Below are 18,228 nucleotides of genomic sequence, written 5' to 3'. Positions count from 1 at the left end.
TGCACGTTTGGTCGACTTACACCTCGCTCATGAATACGACACATCTCTCCATCGAAACCACACTGGACGACACAATATCAAAACCCCTCTGACCTCCCCTCTTCACCTCGCGAACCCGGATCAAACCATATACTTACAATAGGCCAGCGTGCTCATATGGGAGCCACGCTTCTGGATGGGATCAACGGGCCGAGGCTCTCGAGGGAGAGGCGAGAAAGGCCTCAAAAAATGTCCTTGCAGGGGTTAGTATTAGTGCATACCATACTGGCCTCTTCGACTGAACCGCGACGAACCTGGATCGACCATGTACTTATATCTTTTGCCAGCATTGTTGCGTTGTTGATGTTAATGCTGCTGGATGGGATCGCGGGTGGGTGGTTTCTGGAGGAGGTGAGTGGTGGTGGTGCTGAGGGTGGGACGATTGTGCGAGATGGGGTGTGGGCATTTATGGGTTGACTGGGTTGGGAGGAAGAAAGGAGGGAGGGGGGAGGACAAAGAGGATTACTGTAAGGTGATGGGGACAATGGGGTTGTTTTTGCTTCGAAGTCTTGGGCGTTGCTTGGACTTACAATGCAGGGCTTTGTCATTAGTGCTTCACTGTAGTCTCCCAAGCTATTGTATCTGTCTGATCTCGATATCTTGAATGCAGCTCGCTGTTGCTTGCACGTAACTCAAGCTGAATGGAGCAAGGGATGGCCACAGGCACGGGCCCATTGTCCAGTTTTTGCCTTCTTCATGCCTTTTTGTGACTGCGTTCTGTTTGAGTTGAGAACTTGATGGCTTGTCAGCGCAAGTCGTGACACGTCCCGCATTCGGAAGTTCTGTAGAAATGCAGCGTTTGTCATTCGCAGGCGAGAAGAGTGGGGATATAGGTACACAACCGTCAAGATCCACACCGTATTGCTTGATGGTCATGTATCTATCTATTCGGTGATCTACGCTGCCACTATTATGCTGCGTCGTTGTGTGTGAAGCACCACTACCCCTGACGCCCTTGTGTGCCCACACGCCTGCGTCCTTGTCTTCTTGCCATGACTTTGCTGTCTAGCCCGCACCTCTTCGTAAACTTCATGTTCGACCAGTGATCTACCACCCGTGTCCGCCTCTGCCTCCACCACCAAACCACCCACCAAACCATCCTCCCTTCCCAGCTCCACCATAGCTCGGGGGACCACCACCATAGACTGGGTAGCTCGATGGACCAGCATGGACCGAGGTAGTTGGCTTCCCATAGCCCGGCGGCGCCACAGGACCAGCGGTGGGTGTGGTGATAGTGCTGAAGCCAGAGGAAGGCGAAGCAGTCGATGTCGATGAGATGGAAGAAAATCCAGTACCTGGGAAGCGGGACTGACTCGAGAGCAAGAAGGACGCCGAGGGCGTAGCAGTGCTGGAAGTACGGGTTCCACCGACGGGGTCAGCGATGGTGCTGTTGTAGCCTGTCGAGGTCGAGAAGGAGGAAGAGAATGCTGGGAGGCCGTAGCTGGGTGGGTGTGGTGCGTTGGTTGGTGGGAGGTAGCCAGAACTTGAGGAGGGGGTGATTGGTGAGATGCTGAAGCCTGACGATGGCGCACCAGAACCAGTTGGGAAGCCAGATGAAGGGGCATATGAACTGCCGGTGCCGTAGGATGGGTATGGATATGGTGCTGACCTCGTGGAGATGGTGGAGATAACAACGCTGCTGCTGTTGCTCGTCGCCGTGATGGGTGAGACTGGTGCTGAGCCAGAGAGAGTCGAAGAAGAGGAGTTCCTCGTAGACGTCAACCAGATCGTCTCTGTCAAGGAGACAGTGGTGGTGGAGTCGATCGTTGAAGTCGAGTTCGCATAAGTCGGCAGACCCGATGACGCTGTTCCAGTGATGGGACTGCCTTCTGTACTGCCGCCAGTACCGGTAGGGAATGGCGAAGCTGGGTAACTCGCATTGTAAGACACCGATGGAATCGAGCCTGTACCAGTCCCGAGCGTGATCGTGGAGACAATCGGGATCGTCACAGTAGTAGTCAGCGTGCTGCTCGACTCCGTAACAGGCGGAGTCGACGTAGACGACGAGTACGAGCCACGTCTGGTGGCGCTGCTGAAAGAAGGTGTGAAGCCTGAGGATGGAGCTGTGCCGGCTGGAGAGGTGGAGTTGCCACCACCAGTGACAGGAGAACCGAGTGTGCTGCCGGAGGAAGTGCTGTTGACAAGAGTAGCTGTGTAGGTAGTGACTGGCAAGCTCGGCGGTCCGTAGCCGGGTGGCTTGCCTCCGTAGCCTGGTGGTCCTCCGTAGCCTTTCGGTGTGTAGACTGGTGCTGGGTTGGATGCGGGAGGAGCTTGGCCGTAGGCTGGGATGCTTGGCTGAGGAGAGGCAGTGACTGGGTCGACGAGGTAGGTGCTGCTTGAGGTGCAGTTGTCGTCCGGGTTGGCCATGTTGGCATCGTAGACTGTAGGACGTTAGTCTTTCATCCATGTGAAAGCAGTCTTGAGAAGTGTGTACCTGGAATGGGCTCAGCCACAACGACTGCGAGCAGCAATGCCACTGGCAGCGCCGCGAAGGTCTTCATCTTGCTCTCGACTGATCTATGGCTCGCGTGGTTGATGAGGAATGACTGTCTCTATGGCAAAGCAGACGTGGAGAGAGGGCAGCAGGAGAAAGAGTGAACACAAGCGAAGGACTGCTCAACGAGAGGGAGCGTGCAAGAAAAAGTCCTAGCACAGGTACAAACGCAGAGCTCTTATAAGATTGCAGCATTGAACGCTGCCACTGCCGCGGCCGTATTCCTTGCTGCAGCAATGACAGTCGACATTTCCGATGGAAGCACAATCAATGCAAAGGATCTGGGTCGAGACGAAGGGGACGCACTGTCATGCAACCATCACACATTGCATTGCCACTATCCGCTGTTAGTCACATTGTCTAGCCTGATAGAGGCCACATCGCTTTGTTGCGTTTGCTCAAGGGATAGCCAATTGAGCGAGAATTGTAAGCCGTGGCGTTCGACGCGGAAGGTCGTCCTGCATGTGAAATATTCTTGACCCAGTGTCCGGTAGTTTGGGTGCACTTTGCAGCAATCGGCAGAGGTGAGGTGCGGATAGACTTGATCATCAATGGTTCGCTTGTTGTTGGCTTGTGAATCTGATACCGGTTGACGGATGGCGCTATGGGACCAGGAGTCGCAAAGTGCAGAAGCCGCTTTTCCGCAAGGCAGCTATCCGGCCAGCTGTGTAACAGGAAACGCCAAAGGGCAATCCCGACGAATATCGAATGGTGAAGGTATTTCATGCTGTCGGCCGACGATGATTCTATCCAGCGTTGAGTAGCAACAATGATCGCAATGGTGATTCGAATACCGAGTGGAGCCGTACCATCGCTCCAGCATGAGCATCGGTATTAAATCATGCACTCCAGGTCCGTGTAACAAACCGGCTGTCAGCTTCCAGCCCTCATGCTGTGCTACCAGATCAAGACTTGCGGCTCCATCGGTTGCGTCGTTTGTGTGCTTGCTTTCCGTGACTGATCGACCAGTCCCTTGTTGCTTGCATACGTCGCGTTTGTGCCGAATGAAATCGTGGTGCTGTGGTGTTGTAGCGGCAGGCTTTTGCTTCGTATCGCTAGAATTGCGCACTGCTTTCTCGTTCTAGCGACCCGTCATTCCTCAGCTGAGACCGCCACGGCTTGATTTCACGCAGCAAGATCATTGTGGCTGCCACACGGAATACCTTCGTAGCTTCATTCAGAAGTGCAAACAGAGGTGTTCGCGTCTCCTGCAAGGTAAGGAGCTCATCCCGGTACGTGATCGGTCTCAAAAAGGCGCGCCTGCGGGTACTGTGCGACTTCGATATAAGCCACCTGCTGTGTAACATATGCGCGCAGCAGCTCTGTCGATCTGTGAAGTTGACATTCTGGTTTCGCGACGATCGGGAGTTCGCTGTTGACACCATAATATCAGAGCTCGTTTGGAACCGATAATTGGCCGTGGTGTATTGTTTGCCATACCCTGCGAAAAGCTCCCAAGGTCCATCGTCGCTGAGGGTGCCATCTTCGGGCCGTGTGTGGCGTCCAGCGTCCAGATCAAGTCACCGCATTCTCGTCAGCAAAAGGACTCCTCGTATCGCCCCTTTCAATGTCGCCTCCACCAACAGCCACAGCCATCCTCGTCGGCACCTCCAACGTTCCACTCCCATTCATAGGCGTAGCTGTCCCGTTCGTGACAGCCTTGCTACCTTTCCTGCCTCTTCTCGGCGCCGGCACACTCGGCTTCTGCTTCGTAACCTTCGCTGACACATCCGTCACACTTAACGTACTGACCCCAGCCTCCTCCACACTCATCCCCAATAACTTCTTCGCCACAGCTCCATCCGTCGGCGCCACTTCTTTCAGCCTCTCCTCCAGCTCATTATCTTCTTGTTCGTCGCCTTCCTCTTTGAGCCAATCGATCTGCTTACACCTCAAAACTAGCCGTACCACCGTTTCGTCCACAGGTGCAAAATGTGCCGAAGATCTATTGACAAGGAGGTAGAGCAATTTCCGCAATTCCTCGCGCTTGTAGTTGTTACCTTCGCGCGCGAGTTGAGTGTTCTTGAGGAGTGGGCACAGGACTCGGAGATAGGTATGTCGCAGCGCTCTGCCTCCATCTCGTTCTTCGTCGTTGCCGGCTCCGGAGCCGGGGTCGAGGTCCAGAAGGTTGCGGATTATGACGTCTACCAGGACATGCAGATCGTTGGTGTAGAAATACTCGTACGTACTGGGAGTCGTGAAGAGGAGGTAGAGCAGTTTGAGGATTAGAAGTTGAGACCCGAGTTCCGATTCGCGATTGAGGAGGAGGATGAGGTTCTCGCCAAATGTCATGTACGATGGGCCATGGAGGCTGAGGAGTTTGAGGATGCGGTTCGTGACGGGTCCAGTGCCGGGGGAGGAAGGCTCGTTGGCGAGGCACATGTATTGCTCATTGAGGACCAGCAGGACGCGGATGATGGGGTAGTGGTAGGGATCGTCTGCGTCGTCGGAGAGCTCTTCGATGAGCTGGAAGAGGTAGAGGATGAAGGCATCATCCACCACTGTCAGGTCTCCGCGTGTTAATTTCTGGATCCGACTCGTCTCAAAGACGACTTCCAGCAGCAGTCTATGCAATCCCACATCGTCGTCTCTCCTTGCTCTTATCAGTTCCACCAGCCGTGGGAAAGCCCCCTCCTTCTGCATCATCTCATACGCGACCTCATTACCCCGTCCATCGAACAGCAGCACCGCTGCTACCAAGTGTAGTGTATCCACATCATCCTCTTGCAGCAAGCAATACAAGATCTGCCTCCTCACATAATCCTGATTACTCTTGAACAGCTCCGAGTCCAACAGCTTATAGCAACATCTTGCAATATCATACTCCGACTGGAGGTATTCCTGCCTGAACTTGGTCACAAAAGCCAAGAAGTTCCGCAGCGCATCGTCGATGAGTTCGTTCGTCTCGTGAGGGCTGTCGACGATGTCGTCGAGTTCTGCCAAATCGCATCATATGTCAGCATCGCCTACTCATTCCTTCACTTGCGCCCTCTTTGCACATGCGGTTCCGGAGGGTCTGTGTACCCGTCCCGAGCGCATTGCAGCGCATCTTACCTTCCCAGAACTCGTCCTCATTCCCGACGGTCCACTCGAAGTCATTGTCGTCCGAGTCCATATCTTCTCTGTCGCCAGTCCATGTGTTATGCTGCCGGCAACCGGCGCACCAAGCAGAGTGTGTTAGCAATAATGCGACAAGAATGTGAGGGCTGGAGGAAGGCTGCATGTGGGTCGGGCTTTGGTTGTGGTGACGAAAGCAGAGTGGAGCCGAAGCCGAATGCCGGAGCCAAGCCCGTTGGTTGATCTTCGTTAATATGGTGGTGAATGAATACAGTGTTGCATGACGCTGTATCCAAATCGACTGGTGCAAGAATGATGCAGAAGTCGCTCTAGGTGTATGGAATATGTCGTTAATCGGGCGATCGCATGTGCATTTCGAGAAGAAGAGAGACGCTGACCACAAGCCACGGGAGCTACTCATCAAATGCGGTCCTCAAGATGTCATATCGCTCGACTCGAATGGCCCATTAGCTGAGCTGGAGTGGCCCACTGGCACCGTAGACAGTTTGCCTTGCGCGGGGATATCATCAGCAGCAGGGAGCAACTTTGGCAATACTATCTGACTTGACTGACTACCACTTCTCAGCAGGGACCTCCCTCTCTGGATCCCAGCTTGCATCGCTCTCTTTGATCGTCAACTTTGGATCAATAGCGATGCCATTCGGCGCTTCGTGCATTGGCGCGTCACCGTCGCTCCAGTCAAATGCAGACTGCTGAGCCACCGATACCACTTCGCGCTGCACCTCACGACACACAGGCTGCAAATAGTCCTTGCCCTTGTTGTTGAGCACATACATGGCGAATGTGGGTGTGCCTTGCATCCACTGCGTAGGTGCGAGAATGTCGTTTATGTCGCCAAATTCTTCCACCGTCTCGTCGTTGTACTTGCGCCACTTTCCGCTCTCGAAGTCGCGTATGCATATCCAGTAGTGGCCCCCAGCGTGGTTGCCTCGGTGGACGAACGCGGCGGCGAGCTGATATTTGATATCCTTGAATCCATCGAATTGGCCCTTCAGCTTGTTCTCCAGCTCTTTTGTTTCTTGGTCCATTTGCTCGAGTTGCTGAGCGAGCTCACCTGCAGTGCTCTCGACGGCGTCAATAAGGTCCGAGTCAACGATGACGCGCCTCATATCAACATCATGCAGCTCGCTCTCGAGAGCGGAGAGTTCTCGGAGATAGCTGGCGGTCTCTTGTACGGTCTTGAGACCGTCGATTTCGGTTTCGGTCTGAAGAATAGCCCTACAGTGCGAGATGTGTCAGCTACACTCGAGAGGCGAACAACAGTCGCTCAGAAGCTAGATTCGAGTTGGAGAGTAGCGCGTCGTGCTGTGCACATCCCCAGTGTAACAACAATGCCCGTGCTCTCGGTGGAGGTGTGCGTTGTATCACTTACCTGCGTTCCTTCTTCAGTGTCTGCAATCGGCGTCGCCATTCCCAGCACAATCTTCGCCGCTCCATGATCTGCGGGTCACTGCTGGTGTATCGGTCAAAGTAGATCTCATCGTGGAGCACGACTTGCTTGTCGATCTTCTCGGAACATCCGCGCTGCTTGTTCCAATCATTGCGTGGAATGCTAATCTGCATCAGAGGCGGCAATGACTGAAGACTGTAATATCTGCGTGAGGTGTGTCAGTATCATCGGAATCCATGTGCCAGTAGCTCAGATTGTGTGCTTCTTCGCGAGAGTGTCCAAACGTACCTGTCCTTGGTGTTCTCAGCCTTCTCATTGGTGATAGGCTGCAGATCAAATACCTCATCCAGAGCGGAGTAGATGTCCGTCTCTTCGTGAGCGACATTCGTGCGCAACCAAGAGTCGTTCTGCTCTTTTGTGGAGATATCCTGACCATTCGCCACAGTCGTGTCCAGTACCTTGATCTTGAACAGGTCCCGCAGCGGATCGTCCTGTTCTTTCTCACTGTCCATGCCTTCAGGCTTCATACCAGCTCTTAGGCGCCACATGATGTTGTCGTGAACTTCTGTAACGTCTTGCTGCTGCCGAGCGTTCTCCTCGGCTTTGTGCAACGCGTCTTGCTTGCTCGAGGACAATCTTCGAGGCGGTAGTGGTGGAGGGGCTTCCGATGTTTCCTGTTCGGTAGTTGGTTTCGAAATAGGCGACGCAGGCGGCGTAGGCGGCTTATCACCTTGCAGAGTAACACTGCTCGCGGCAGACTGGTGTCTTGCCTGGATAACCTCGGGTGTAGCAGCAGCTGGTTCATCAGAGATCTTCTCGTCCATGGCGTTGACAAGCTCGTTGGCTGACTTCTGTGTGCTTTCCGTTCCTTTGTCTCCAATCGTGGCGAACTCCTGCGGTGGTAGGAAAGCGCGGCAAACGAGGTCTGTCTCCGGACGAACAGCTCGTTCTGGGCTGCTGATCATCCTCTTGAACAGCTCTCGCAAGTCTTCCGCAAAGCGCTGGCCACCTTTGATTTCCACCAGAGATATCGCTCGTTGCCCAACGTGTTCGACTTTTTCGGGAATTTTCTCCGTGTTGAGCTTGTACTCATCGTAGTTCAGGACAACGTCGCGGAGTGGCTTGATGCTGAAATAGTACTGTAAGATGCTGTTGAGATAGCATGTGTTGCCGTGGCTGATTAGGCCGACTGGAGAGTTGTCTGCCGACCACGCACCGCCGGCGTCTGCTTCAGTCGCTTTCTCCAATACTGCAATGGCTTTTTCGGTCTGTTCACCTGGTCTGTCTTCACGCGCGGTGAAGTAAATAGTTGGCAGCATCGCCTTATCGACAGTAGCGAAGTTGACATCCTGGCCTGCGATACAGAGTGTCAGAAGGTCTTGTTTTGCGTGAGGTACGCGAAGCGTTTTGGAGACCACTCACCCAGGATGCGGAGTGCTTCATCTGGACTCATCTCGTAACCGCCCGTCTGTCCAGTGAGGAGCCACTGGTTGAGTCGATCAGACTTGCGTTCTTGTGCAATCACAGAAATGGCTTTTCGAGCCAGCTCCTCGTCGGCCTTGCTATCACCCATCTGCAAAGCGTCAGTCATGCTGTGGGAAGCGGCGGCCGCCGGAGTAATGCTCACCTTTGCGCCGGCAATCGCTATCAGCGCATCGTCTTCCGTGGATGCATTCGCGCCGTGGCCAAGCCAGGTAAGAGCATCCTTGTATGTGTCTATTGACTGGCGCGAAGCATTGATGAGCATCTGGCTGCCTCTGTGCATGCCGATCTTGTAGAGCGCCTGCCGGTTGTCTTCTTGGACGGCTGGTCCAGAACATGTTTGCCGCACTTGAAACAAGTTCATGATGCGCTCGTCGTCAGCCTGTTCCGCCTCATGTATGGCAACGCCCAGCTGTCTGTAAGCGGCAGAGAGGTCGCGACGGCTGACTTCACCTTGCGATTGCATAATGGCGACCTTGGTCTGGAGCGTTTCGCTGCTGCGACTTTCAGAGATGACCTGCAAACATTCAAAGTAGTATGCTTTTTCAGCTGGATCGCATAGAGACTGTCGTTCGTACGCCCATTCAATAATTGAGTCCGCGAAATCAGGCAATGCGCCAAGAGACGAGAAGTATCTGAAACACCGTTAGCCAATTCGAGCACTTTCGCACGGGCAGCTGCAGCAGAGCCAACGCACGGAACCTGGTCGTTTGATACTGCAGTGCGCCTCGCGGCAGCGTGTCGCGTATCTGGAGCAGTCAGCAATTTAGGCCTGTGTGTTTGTTTGGGCAACAACATAGACTCACAACCTTGCACTGCAAGAACACGCTCCATGTCCCTGTCTGCTGATGGCCATCCTGCCGCCGCTGCTGGGTTGGTTGCGCCAGTCGTTGATGACTGCTCGAACAAGAGGGCCAGGAGCTCAGCCTCCCAGTCTTCGAGGAGCTCGCGCTGGCTTGAGCCATCTGCACGTAGGCGGTCCTTTACTGGAGTGGGGTTGGGTAACTGCCATGTTGCTTCGTTTTCGTCGCTTTCGGGCTGCAAGTGATCAGCATGTAGACTTCATCGGTGGATTAAACCTCCTTACTGTGAATACGAAGCCCAAATTCTGCAGAAGCTCAAGTCCTTCCTGCCCGTACAGGCCGAAAGCCTCCTGAAACTTCTTGTTGTGTGCTCTCAACTCCCTCCTGGTGTTTTCAGGGTTGAGAGAATCTCCGATGTACCGTCTCAGTCGATGCAAGGCGTCGCTTGGTGTTGCCTGCCTGCAGAGCGGAAGCATTAGCTAGGGTTGATCAGATGCGGCTGCAAGCTGACCCAAATTTGATCCGGGGCGCAGTTCTCGAAGATGCCTATCTGCCTCGCTGATGTTCTCTTCACACCTGCGGTAACTTCCCAACATCAGTACTTACGTTATGCCCTCTCTGCCCGGAGTCTTCGCTAGTACGGCCTCGTACCGCCTCTTCAAATGCTCGGTGTTGGTGAGTAGGTCCCGTTCTTGAGGACTAATCCTTGGCACCTTGTAGACCACGCGTAGCTGCGCGCCACACGACTGAGAACTACATTGCCAGCCATACACGATACGGTCTCGCGCCACCAGATCATCTCCAGGCGTCCGCTGAAAGTGGTGAAGAGGGTGCTCGGAATTTGGACAAGGATTCGGTGCGTGCGCGAATGCAACATGGACGTCTGCATGTATCCTGCATTTCTTGCATACTACCGCGCTCTTGTACTCCGTTCCACCATCAGGTCTCAGGTCCAGCGGCGGCAGCACGCTTTGATCGATCTTTGTACGGTACTCATGTTTGCAGCTGCCGATGACAGGCTCTTTCTGTGGCCCATATCCTACCTGCCGGCTGAGGTCGAGGAGGTAGTGGAATTTATCTTCGCCTTTCGTTGGGTCGAAGAGGAGGAAGTCCTGAAGTAGTTTCGGTGCAGTCTTGCCAGGACCGCTGCCTACAGCGGGCATGCCTTCCAGGTAGCGATGATCGTTGAGGCTCCGCCGGTGCTGATAGACCGCGCGGAGGTCTGCAGTGTTCGGGAGGCAGTATCGAGGTTCGCGACTGCAGCTGTGTTATTACAGGCACTGTAGGCCCCGAGTGCATACGCAAGTCGTCTTGGTCAGATGCAGATGTTTGGGAAGCTCGTGAACACACACAGCCACAGCTCAGCGCCACACCTGCCAACTGTGGCGTCCGTCACTCTAGAATAATCCCTGCAGACATCTGAAACACTTCGGCGGCTCTTGAACCTTGTCTGTGGCAATCAAAACAACCACATGCACCTCACGCTCATCCTGAAGGTCATCAGCACGCGTCTTGCTCAACACATTGGCGTATCGAGCGCGTCCGCCCAAACAACACAGAACCCAGCAGGGCATTGCACTGGGGCTTTAGCGACAGCCAAAGACGCCGCCAACAACCGTAAGGAGTGAATCGAGCAAAGGCATCACTACTGCTTACTCGATTTGCTCAACCTTTCGACTGCTCCCTCTACACACCTATCTCGTCTGCTCACACATCAGATCATAACGCACAATAATTGTACTGACCCAGGTCTCCGGATTACTTCAGGCTTCCTTCGGCAAGTCCGCATCCTGCCCGCCGCGCCCTTGCCTATATCACACTGATCTTTCCTCGAGCTCGACATTCAACACAAAACAATAACGTCGACATGGCGGAAACGACAGACAACAAGGAGAAAATGGCATCAATGCTCGAGCTTCCGCGCGAGCTCTATCTCATGATATGCGACTACCTCTCCCCGAAGGACCTTGCTAGACTGGCATGCGTCACGAAAGACCACTACCTCGCCGCTCAACAGCCCTTGTTCAAGACGATCAGAATCACAGCTTTCGGAAACCTGGTGAAGCTGGTGTCCACCATAACTAAACCGCCGATCGTGTCGAGCATCAGCAAGAAGTAAGTTCAGTCAACGCGATCTCGGCGTTGCGCATTCTAATCGACCCGTAGGCAGCGGCTTAGGTGACAGAGCCTTACTGATGCACAGCTGCGCGAGCGCGAGATCAAGCAACTCGACCTTCTACTGAATTATGAGTCCAACAACGCGAACAAAGCCACCGGCATAGTGCTCGCGCGCTGCATCGGTGCCGTTTCCCGCTGCAACAATGGACCCAAGATTTCACTCGAGCTCCATGGACCCTGGTACCATCTACTACGCCAGCTGCAGACAGTACCTTTGCCAGATGTTCGCAGCGTCACAATGTACCTCGGACAGCACGACTTGGATCCCGCGATTGGTCAGCGAAACCCCTACATGCACCTCGATCCAGGCTTTGAGCTCTGGGATCTCTGCTTCGAGGGCTCGAGCTTTCCCGACCTTGACGAAGTCAGCATCAATACACTGCACGTCTCGCCAGAAAACATCCCAGCCACCTTGAACGAAGGCGCCAGCATGGCTATCGATCGACCTCGTGCAGCTCACGCCCACCGCGACCCGACTTCCTTCTCGCCATTTCACGGGCTGAGGAACATGACTACCATCAAGCTTAGGTACAACGACTACCTCAACACCAACGCTCTGTATTCACTGTTTGGGTCCAACATCATCCCACATAAGCTTAAGCGCCTCGAGATCGTGAACTGCCCTGCTCTCAACAGCGTGGCAAATCTGGAATCGCTCAGCACACTTCTGGAGCGAAGCTTGCAACTGCTAGACCACTTGCAGCTACATTTACAACGCACCATCGACACTATCAATGACGATCACTCTGACATTCGCATACGGCACTTGATACATGATCATGTCAGACTCTGGTTGGGAGAAGAACCAATGCGTGATCTAACGGTTCTGTACTCTTTCGACTGTAATTCTGCCACGGTAGCACCGACCCGGCACTGCACCGACACTGCACATTCCGCTCAAGGACCATCGACAAAGCCAGACAGTTTAGTAGCCTGCTGGACGGAAATTTTTCACAATTGAACAGCAGTTCGTGAGGGTCTTTGATGTTTCGCAAGAGCACTTTCTCAACGGCAGCGAGGAGCACTCCCAGGATCAGAAATCACCGCAGTAGCAAACTATGAGCCAGCACAATACCTCTCACGTTCATTCTCCCATCCCCTCGTCCGGCCTCTCTCTCAGTGCCTTGGCCGCCGGGGAGGCTAGCAACCTGTACTGTGTCGCCCATTCCTGCTTCGCCAGACTTCTTGCCTCCGCGACCATATCGAGCCATTTCTTCAGCGCATAAACCACGTCAAATCGTCCTATGAAACCAACAAGCGCTTCATCGAGCCCCTCATCTGACAGCTCCTGGAGCGATAATGTTTGCACGATGTAGCGGTCCTTCCGCGATGGCAAGTTGCAAGCCACTCGCGGCTATACTTCCATCCCCTTTGGAACACGATCCTCGCACCGACCGTCTAACGCACACCAACTGACTCAAAGCATCTCGTGAACCGTCAAAGCCCCATCTCTAGCCTGCAGATTCTGGGCCGCCGCAGCTATCAACTGAGACATATCGTATCGTCCTCTCATCCTGTATCCCTGAGAGTGAACGTAAACGCCCTGCATGGCAACGACCAGCGTCACCTCGAGGGGTCCCTTGGTCTCAGCCAGCGCCTGAAAGAGTGCACGCAGCCAGAATCTGTCCCAAGTGCGAGTGTCGAGAGCTATACGAAGTCTTGGGCCTGGTACCAAGGCCACTAGCAAGGCCTTGAAGGGTGGCAGTGTCGTATATGCAGTCTTTTACGAGGAGATCAAAGGCCGGAGATCCGCAATTTCTGGACCGAGTTCTGGGTGAGTGATGATGAGATTGAGCACGGAGACGATGTCGATGTAGGTGTCGACACTCTTGAAGACGGGGACCCAGAACCAGGGAGTAGACGTGACGATTTTGCGTTCTGTTATGAGGTATTGGTAGATCATGAGGCGGAGCTCGGTTGGGAGCTTGCTGAGACCTCTAGGTGATGCCATTTTGTGTGTCTGTCGAAAGTCAAAGTGTGATAGGTCTTGGAAAATGGTGATTCTTTCTAGGCCAGAGAAGTGCTGCTGTGTATGCGAAGTACTTTTTGTGACTGTGTACTGTCGTCAAGAGTTTGAGTCATCAAAAGCTCGGAGTGCTGACCTATGACTGAGCCTTGACTGCAAGCTCTGTGCGTTCAAACAGGAGCCCAACGGCCCCAGACACGATGGTAACCGGCCGGGAAAGGAGATTTGAGTGGATCCAACCAGCTTGTGATATGCTGATGGACTCCACATCGCCGTGATTGTACTGTCGATAGCCACGTCCTCAATATTGTCAAGTGAATAGCAGCTTTGCCTCTCACGTCTTCTCAATAGCCACCAATTGTGTGCAACACCAATCGCCGTCTCCACCACTACCAATCCAAGACCGCCAAAAGAGAAGCTCCGGCAGCGAAAACTTCAAAGTAGAATCATGAAATCTGCGCTAGCACTCTGGCAGCCTGACCAAGCCCTTGGGAACGAAATGCTCACAATTGGAGGTCCCTTCCTGCAGACAACACCACGTGCTATCTTCAATCACCCTCAAAGCTACACCCCGCGACCGTATCATATTCTCTGCCACAGTAATCAACCTAGCAGGCAGACGCGTCTCTCCACAATAGCGTAGAGTGCTCATAATCGTGACGTTCACACTCTGTCTCGTAGCCAAGAAGACACCGAGTAAGTGTCGTACATGGTACTGGTCCCGGGCAGTCACATCCACCGCGGTATGAAGTGTCGGCCCAACATTTGGCACCTTCAGAAGCTGCCGGAGGGATTCGAGATGTGGCAGTCGCTTGTGCGGTATCGATATGCACAAGTGAAAGTGCTCGGCTTCGAAGACCAGAGTTCTGAGGTTGTGAAGGTCGGGAACTAGGTCTGGAAAGGCTGTGATGAGGTTTACGATCGCTGTGCCATCGATCTTGGAGCCGATGCCGTGTCCTTTGGGGAGCCCGCTCCAGTGATTGGAGTACCAGAGGTTTGAGGGATCGGGAGAGTATGTGTACTGCTCGTAGATCATCCACCGTGACTCCAGAGGCAGCCTTCGCAGAAGTGCCATGGTGGTTGACACTTTGGAGCGCAAGCCTGCATCACCAATAATGACAATCAATGTCATTTGATCAGATCTTCTCGCAAAGTTCAACTCGTTCAATCATTCTGGTGTGGACCTTGCTTACCACATGTCCCAAGCTTCAATTGACTTCTTCAAGATACCATACTCTCGTTGTTTGGGAGCATGAGAACTCAGCTTAGGGTAAAACTGACTTCCAAAGTCCACCACTGTGGTCGCCGAATCTAAAGCCTAAGGCATCACTGATGGTGGGTCTCTGTCCGTCATGATACCCATAATCTCGCACTCTCCTCGCAACCCCCAAGCACAAACACTCCTAACCCTCTAATCCAGCTCATGCAACCCCCCCATGTTGCGTCTCATGTAACATGAACCAGAACGGCGGCCGCATCCTCAATCCCCTCGGGACCGGATTTATCCAAGTACACGGCCCGATACCCGCGAATCGATGACAGTTGCAGGCGCACTCTTCGTAGATGCTGACAGACCCACCACGACTTGCCAGCAATTCGGCTACCGCAACAATTTTCTTCGCTGGTACTGAGTTGCAGATCAGGCTGACATGCACAGTCTGCCTCGTCTGGACGAGTGATCCGATGAGAGTTGATAGGAGACAGTGGTTCCAGTGTCGAGTGTCGAGAGCGATGTGGAGCTCCGCTTTGATCGGAGCAATTTGTAGGATTTGACATAGAGAGTTGAGGGAAGGTAGTGTTGTGGCCGTCTGCGGGTTGTACCGGTTGGAGAACGCCAGAGTCTTGACTCCGTGAAGTTCGGATAGAAACTCCGGCATGTCAGACACGAGCTCCGGAAATGCACTGAGGAGGTTCGCCATAGCTACGCCGTCGAGTCTCTTGCCGATGTCGTGGCTACGTGGAAGGTCGCTCCATGGATCTTTGTAGGACCGGCCGCATGTAGAGTCGGGGTAACAGTCGCAGTCCTCGTAGATCTGGAGACGGAGTTCCAGCGGTAGTCTGCTTATGAGGTTTGTTGTCATGTTGGCGAGATGGGTGCAAATCCGGTACTGTCTGAATGTGGCGTTATTTGAGTGTTGGAAGGACGTCGTGGGAGATAGGACTCTGCAAGCAGGGTCCCTCAAATCCAAAGCTGGTGGTGTCATGTGCTCCATGGTCAGGTGCCCATACTTGCCTTACCCATGCGAGCGAAACGACAGCACATGTTGTTTTCTTGAGGCAAGCGGCCTCAGGCACGGTGAGTTCCCAAGAGGGATATGGAAGACATTGATCAATTCTGCATACCAAAAACACATGGCTCGCTATACAGCCGTGATCGAATCGCCCCTCGCACCACCCGCAACAGTATTCGACCCATTCTGCTGCTCATTCTTCACAGTCTCATACTGCATGTCCGTCGGCTCATTCGCCTCATCCCTCTTCAAGATATTCCTTCCACCTTGCGAAAGTCTCAGGTTATCCGCAGTGATAAGATTCTCTCCTTGTGGGGCATGCCAGTTGCTCGATTTCCAGGGCTTGATCTCCAGCAAGAACATGGTGTCAATCTCCTCAAGGGATCGGCCGGAGGTCTCAGGCAGCAAGAAGTACACCACCAACACGGCGATGAAATTGCATGCCGCGAAGAGGTATCCGTACGCGAAGCCGATGTCCTCGACGATGAACTCGGTGGCGAATCCGATGAAGAAGTTGAAAGCCCAGTTCGATGCCGCACAAAGGGCGATGCAGGGACTTCTGTACCGGGAAGGATAGATTTCGGAAGTGACGGCCCACGCCATTGGTCCCCAAGTGCTGGCGAAAGCTGCGATGAAGAGGCAGGCAAAGACGATCATGACATATCCAATCGAGGTGCGGTTGCTGCCGTCTGGAGCTTCGAGCTCAAAGTAGCCCATCGATGCGAAGACCATGAAGCACATGAACATCCAGGCTGCGCCGAGAGTGAGACACTTTCTGCGGCCGTACTTCTCGACCATGTAGAGACCTGGGAAGGTAGTGACTACGTTGACTGCACCCAGAATGATCTGTGTGACGAATGGATTGGATAGGCCGACGGAGCTGAAGATTGTGGTGCCGTAGCTGGAAGACAGGAAGTCAGTACACTCGGCCAATTTAGTGTAAGACGCTCAGGATATACGCACTAGAAGAAAAAGTTGGCTCCCGTCATCTGTTGCAGCGCCTGGATCGACATTCCAAGAAGCGTGCGGTACAACATGCGAGGTCCCGTGAAGACCTCCCAGAAAGAGTGCTCGCCGCCCTCTTGCTCGATGGCCAGCTTCTCTTGCATTTCCTGAAGCTGCTTCTTGACAACCTTGTGGCGTGGGCTGACACCATAGAATGCCGCAATACTCTTCGCAGCAGAGTCTACAGCACCGTGGCGGAACTCGTGCCTTGGAGTTTCTGGGAAGAACAGGATACCGAAGCCTAGGACAGCAGCCCAAAAGTAGCTTATAGCTAAGCAGAAGAACGTTAGCTAAACTTAAACACCACTTGGCCGTGTCTCGGCAACTGCTGCTGAGCTGAAGCTGCAACGTGTATGTTCCAGACAGATCATGCCTTGGTGTTTTGGCTATTACTTACCGACGGGAATGCGCCACGAAGCAGATCCCTCAATAACTTCAGTGCCGAAGTTGATGAGGTATGCGATCAGAATACCGATCGTGATGAACAATTGATAGCAGCAGACAATGGCACCTCGGAGATGGGTTGGCGCGGACTCTCCTTGATATGCTGGGACCATGACCGAAAGACCTCCAATGGCGAAACCAGAAATGATACGGCCCAGCATCATAATCCACCAGAATGGATACTGCGCAGCGATCTGGAAGCAGTTTCCAATGATAAAGACGGCACACCAGAGGCAGACCGAGTACTTCCTGCCGAGTCTTCTGTTGTTCGCCACTGGGCCAGCGATAAGAGCTCCAACCAGTGTTCCGAGCGACAGAGTCGCAACGATGAGTCCAGTCCGGGTTGGCGATAGAGTGAGTTCCTCTCGGTTATCCGCAAACTGGTACCTAAAGTCGTCCATTTGCAGAAAGCCAGATATCTGACCAGTGTCGTAACCGAAGCAGATTCCACCCATGGAGACCAGAATCGTCATCAGAAACGTCCTAGCCGTGAGGAACGGCACCTTGGAATCATCGTCGAATCCATCATCAGAGGGTATAGCAGGGACGGCATTGTCATGGTGCAGGTCGTCATCAGACGACTTGCCCGAGTTCTTCTCCGACAGCGCCATAGTTTCCAACAGTGCTATGGGGTAAGGTTCGCGGAGTGCAGCACGCAACGGTGGAGAGAGGATGGAGAACACGTGCGGAGTGAGGTGAGGGTCGTGCCTACCTTTAAGAAACTTTCCCACAACATACCATTACCATATACCGTCTTCGCGGCCGCTTACGCACGTCACACCTGCTGTCCTCACGATCGTTCGTGGTGTCCACGCGACATGCATTCCATCGCCAAGGGGAGGAGCCAAGAGGAGGATCTATCGGCAAAGTCTTCGCATTCATCGAAGTTCCGGGAACGGATCGTCATGTCGTTGTTTGGCACAACGTCGGGCAGCCGAGAGCCGTGGGAAGGGCCAATGAGGTCGTTCGTGTGGTGAAGACTCGTGGAGGAGCTGGTGCGGCGTGGGTTCAAGCATTTCAGCGCTTGTCTTGGATGACAGAGGCCAAGCCCGCGGCGCGCGAGGGTGCAGGCGTTGTCGGTCCGACTGGAGTATACATCAGAAGCAAGTACCGTACTG

At 53.7% G+C, this 18,228-nt stretch overlaps 8 protein-coding genes across 8 annotated transcripts; 1 reads left to right on the top strand and 7 right to left on the bottom strand.

Moving 5' to 3' along the window:
- Nucleotides 1–1,086: 1,086 nt before the first annotated feature.
- CLAFUR5_12707 (uncharacterized protein) lies at nt 1,087–2,540 on the bottom strand (the record flags this gene model as incomplete). Its single annotated transcript, XM_047911855.1, has 2 exons — nt 1,087–2,420; nt 2,474–2,540. The coding sequence occupies 2 exons, from the start codon at nt 2,538–2,540 to the stop codon at nt 1,087–1,089; spliced, it is 1,401 nt and encodes a 466-aa protein (XP_047767717.1).
- A 1,508-nt stretch (nt 2,541–4,048) lies between these two features.
- On the bottom strand, nt 4,049–5,648 carry CLAFUR5_12706 (uncharacterized protein; the record flags this gene model as incomplete). Its single annotated transcript, XM_047911854.1, has 2 exons — nt 4,049–5,469; nt 5,588–5,648. The coding sequence occupies 2 exons, from the start codon at nt 5,646–5,648 to the stop codon at nt 4,049–4,051; spliced, it is 1,482 nt and encodes a 493-aa protein (XP_047768280.1).
- Nucleotides 5,649–6,162: 514 nt separating this feature from the next.
- Nucleotides 6,163–10,449, bottom strand: CLAFUR5_12705 (Ubiquitin carboxyl-terminal hydrolase 2; the record flags this gene model as incomplete). Its single annotated transcript, XM_047911853.1, has 7 exons — nt 6,163–6,829; nt 6,984–7,205; nt 7,290–8,355; nt 8,424–9,118; nt 9,181–9,521; nt 9,571–9,745; nt 9,893–10,449. The coding sequence occupies 7 exons, from the start codon at nt 10,447–10,449 to the stop codon at nt 6,163–6,165; spliced, it is 3,723 nt and encodes a 1,240-aa protein (XP_047768282.1).
- Nucleotides 10,450–11,153: 704 nt separating this feature from the next.
- CLAFUR5_12704 (uncharacterized protein) lies at nt 11,154–12,425 on the top strand (the record flags this gene model as incomplete). Its single annotated transcript, XM_047911852.1, has 2 exons — nt 11,154–11,401; nt 11,474–12,425. 2 exons carry the CDS (start codon nt 11,154–11,156, stop codon nt 12,423–12,425), a joined length of 1,200 nt encoding a protein of 399 aa, XP_047768281.1.
- Nucleotides 12,426–13,187: 762 nt separating this feature from the next.
- On the bottom strand, nt 13,188–13,415 carry CLAFUR5_12703 (uncharacterized protein; the record flags this gene model as incomplete). The annotated part of the gene is made up of 1 exon (XM_047911851.1): nt 13,188–13,415. One exon carries the CDS (start codon nt 13,413–13,415, stop codon nt 13,188–13,190), a length of 228 nt encoding a protein of 75 aa, XP_047768277.1.
- A 475-nt stretch (nt 13,416–13,890) lies between these two features.
- Nucleotides 13,891–14,505, bottom strand: CLAFUR5_12702 (uncharacterized protein; the record flags this gene model as incomplete). The annotated part of the gene is made up of 1 exon (XM_047911850.1): nt 13,891–14,505. One exon carries the CDS (start codon nt 14,503–14,505, stop codon nt 13,891–13,893), a length of 615 nt encoding a protein of 204 aa, XP_047768276.1.
- A 346-nt stretch (nt 14,506–14,851) lies between these two features.
- On the bottom strand, nt 14,852–15,511 carry CLAFUR5_12701 (uncharacterized protein; the record flags this gene model as incomplete). The annotated part of the gene is made up of 1 exon (XM_047911849.1): nt 14,852–15,511. One exon carries the CDS (start codon nt 15,509–15,511, stop codon nt 14,852–14,854), a length of 660 nt encoding a protein of 219 aa, XP_047768279.1.
- A 279-nt stretch (nt 15,512–15,790) lies between these two features.
- On the bottom strand, nt 15,791–17,721 carry CLAFUR5_12700 (High-affinity fructose transporter ght6; the record flags this gene model as incomplete). The annotated part of the gene is made up of 3 exons (XM_047911848.1): nt 15,791–16,562; nt 16,625–16,937; nt 17,064–17,721. The coding sequence occupies 3 exons, from the start codon at nt 17,719–17,721 to the stop codon at nt 15,791–15,793; spliced, it is 1,743 nt and encodes a 580-aa protein (XP_047768278.1).
- Between the last annotated feature and the right edge of the window lie 507 nt (nt 17,722–18,228).

This window comes from Fulvia fulva, chromosome 11 (genome assembly GCF_020509005.1).
Source record: "Fulvia fulva chromosome 11, complete sequence".
NCBI lineage: Eukaryota > Fungi > Ascomycota > Dothideomycetes > Mycosphaerellales > Mycosphaerellaceae > Fulvia > Fulvia fulva.
This window is presented reverse-complemented; position numbering and strand designations above follow the sequence as displayed.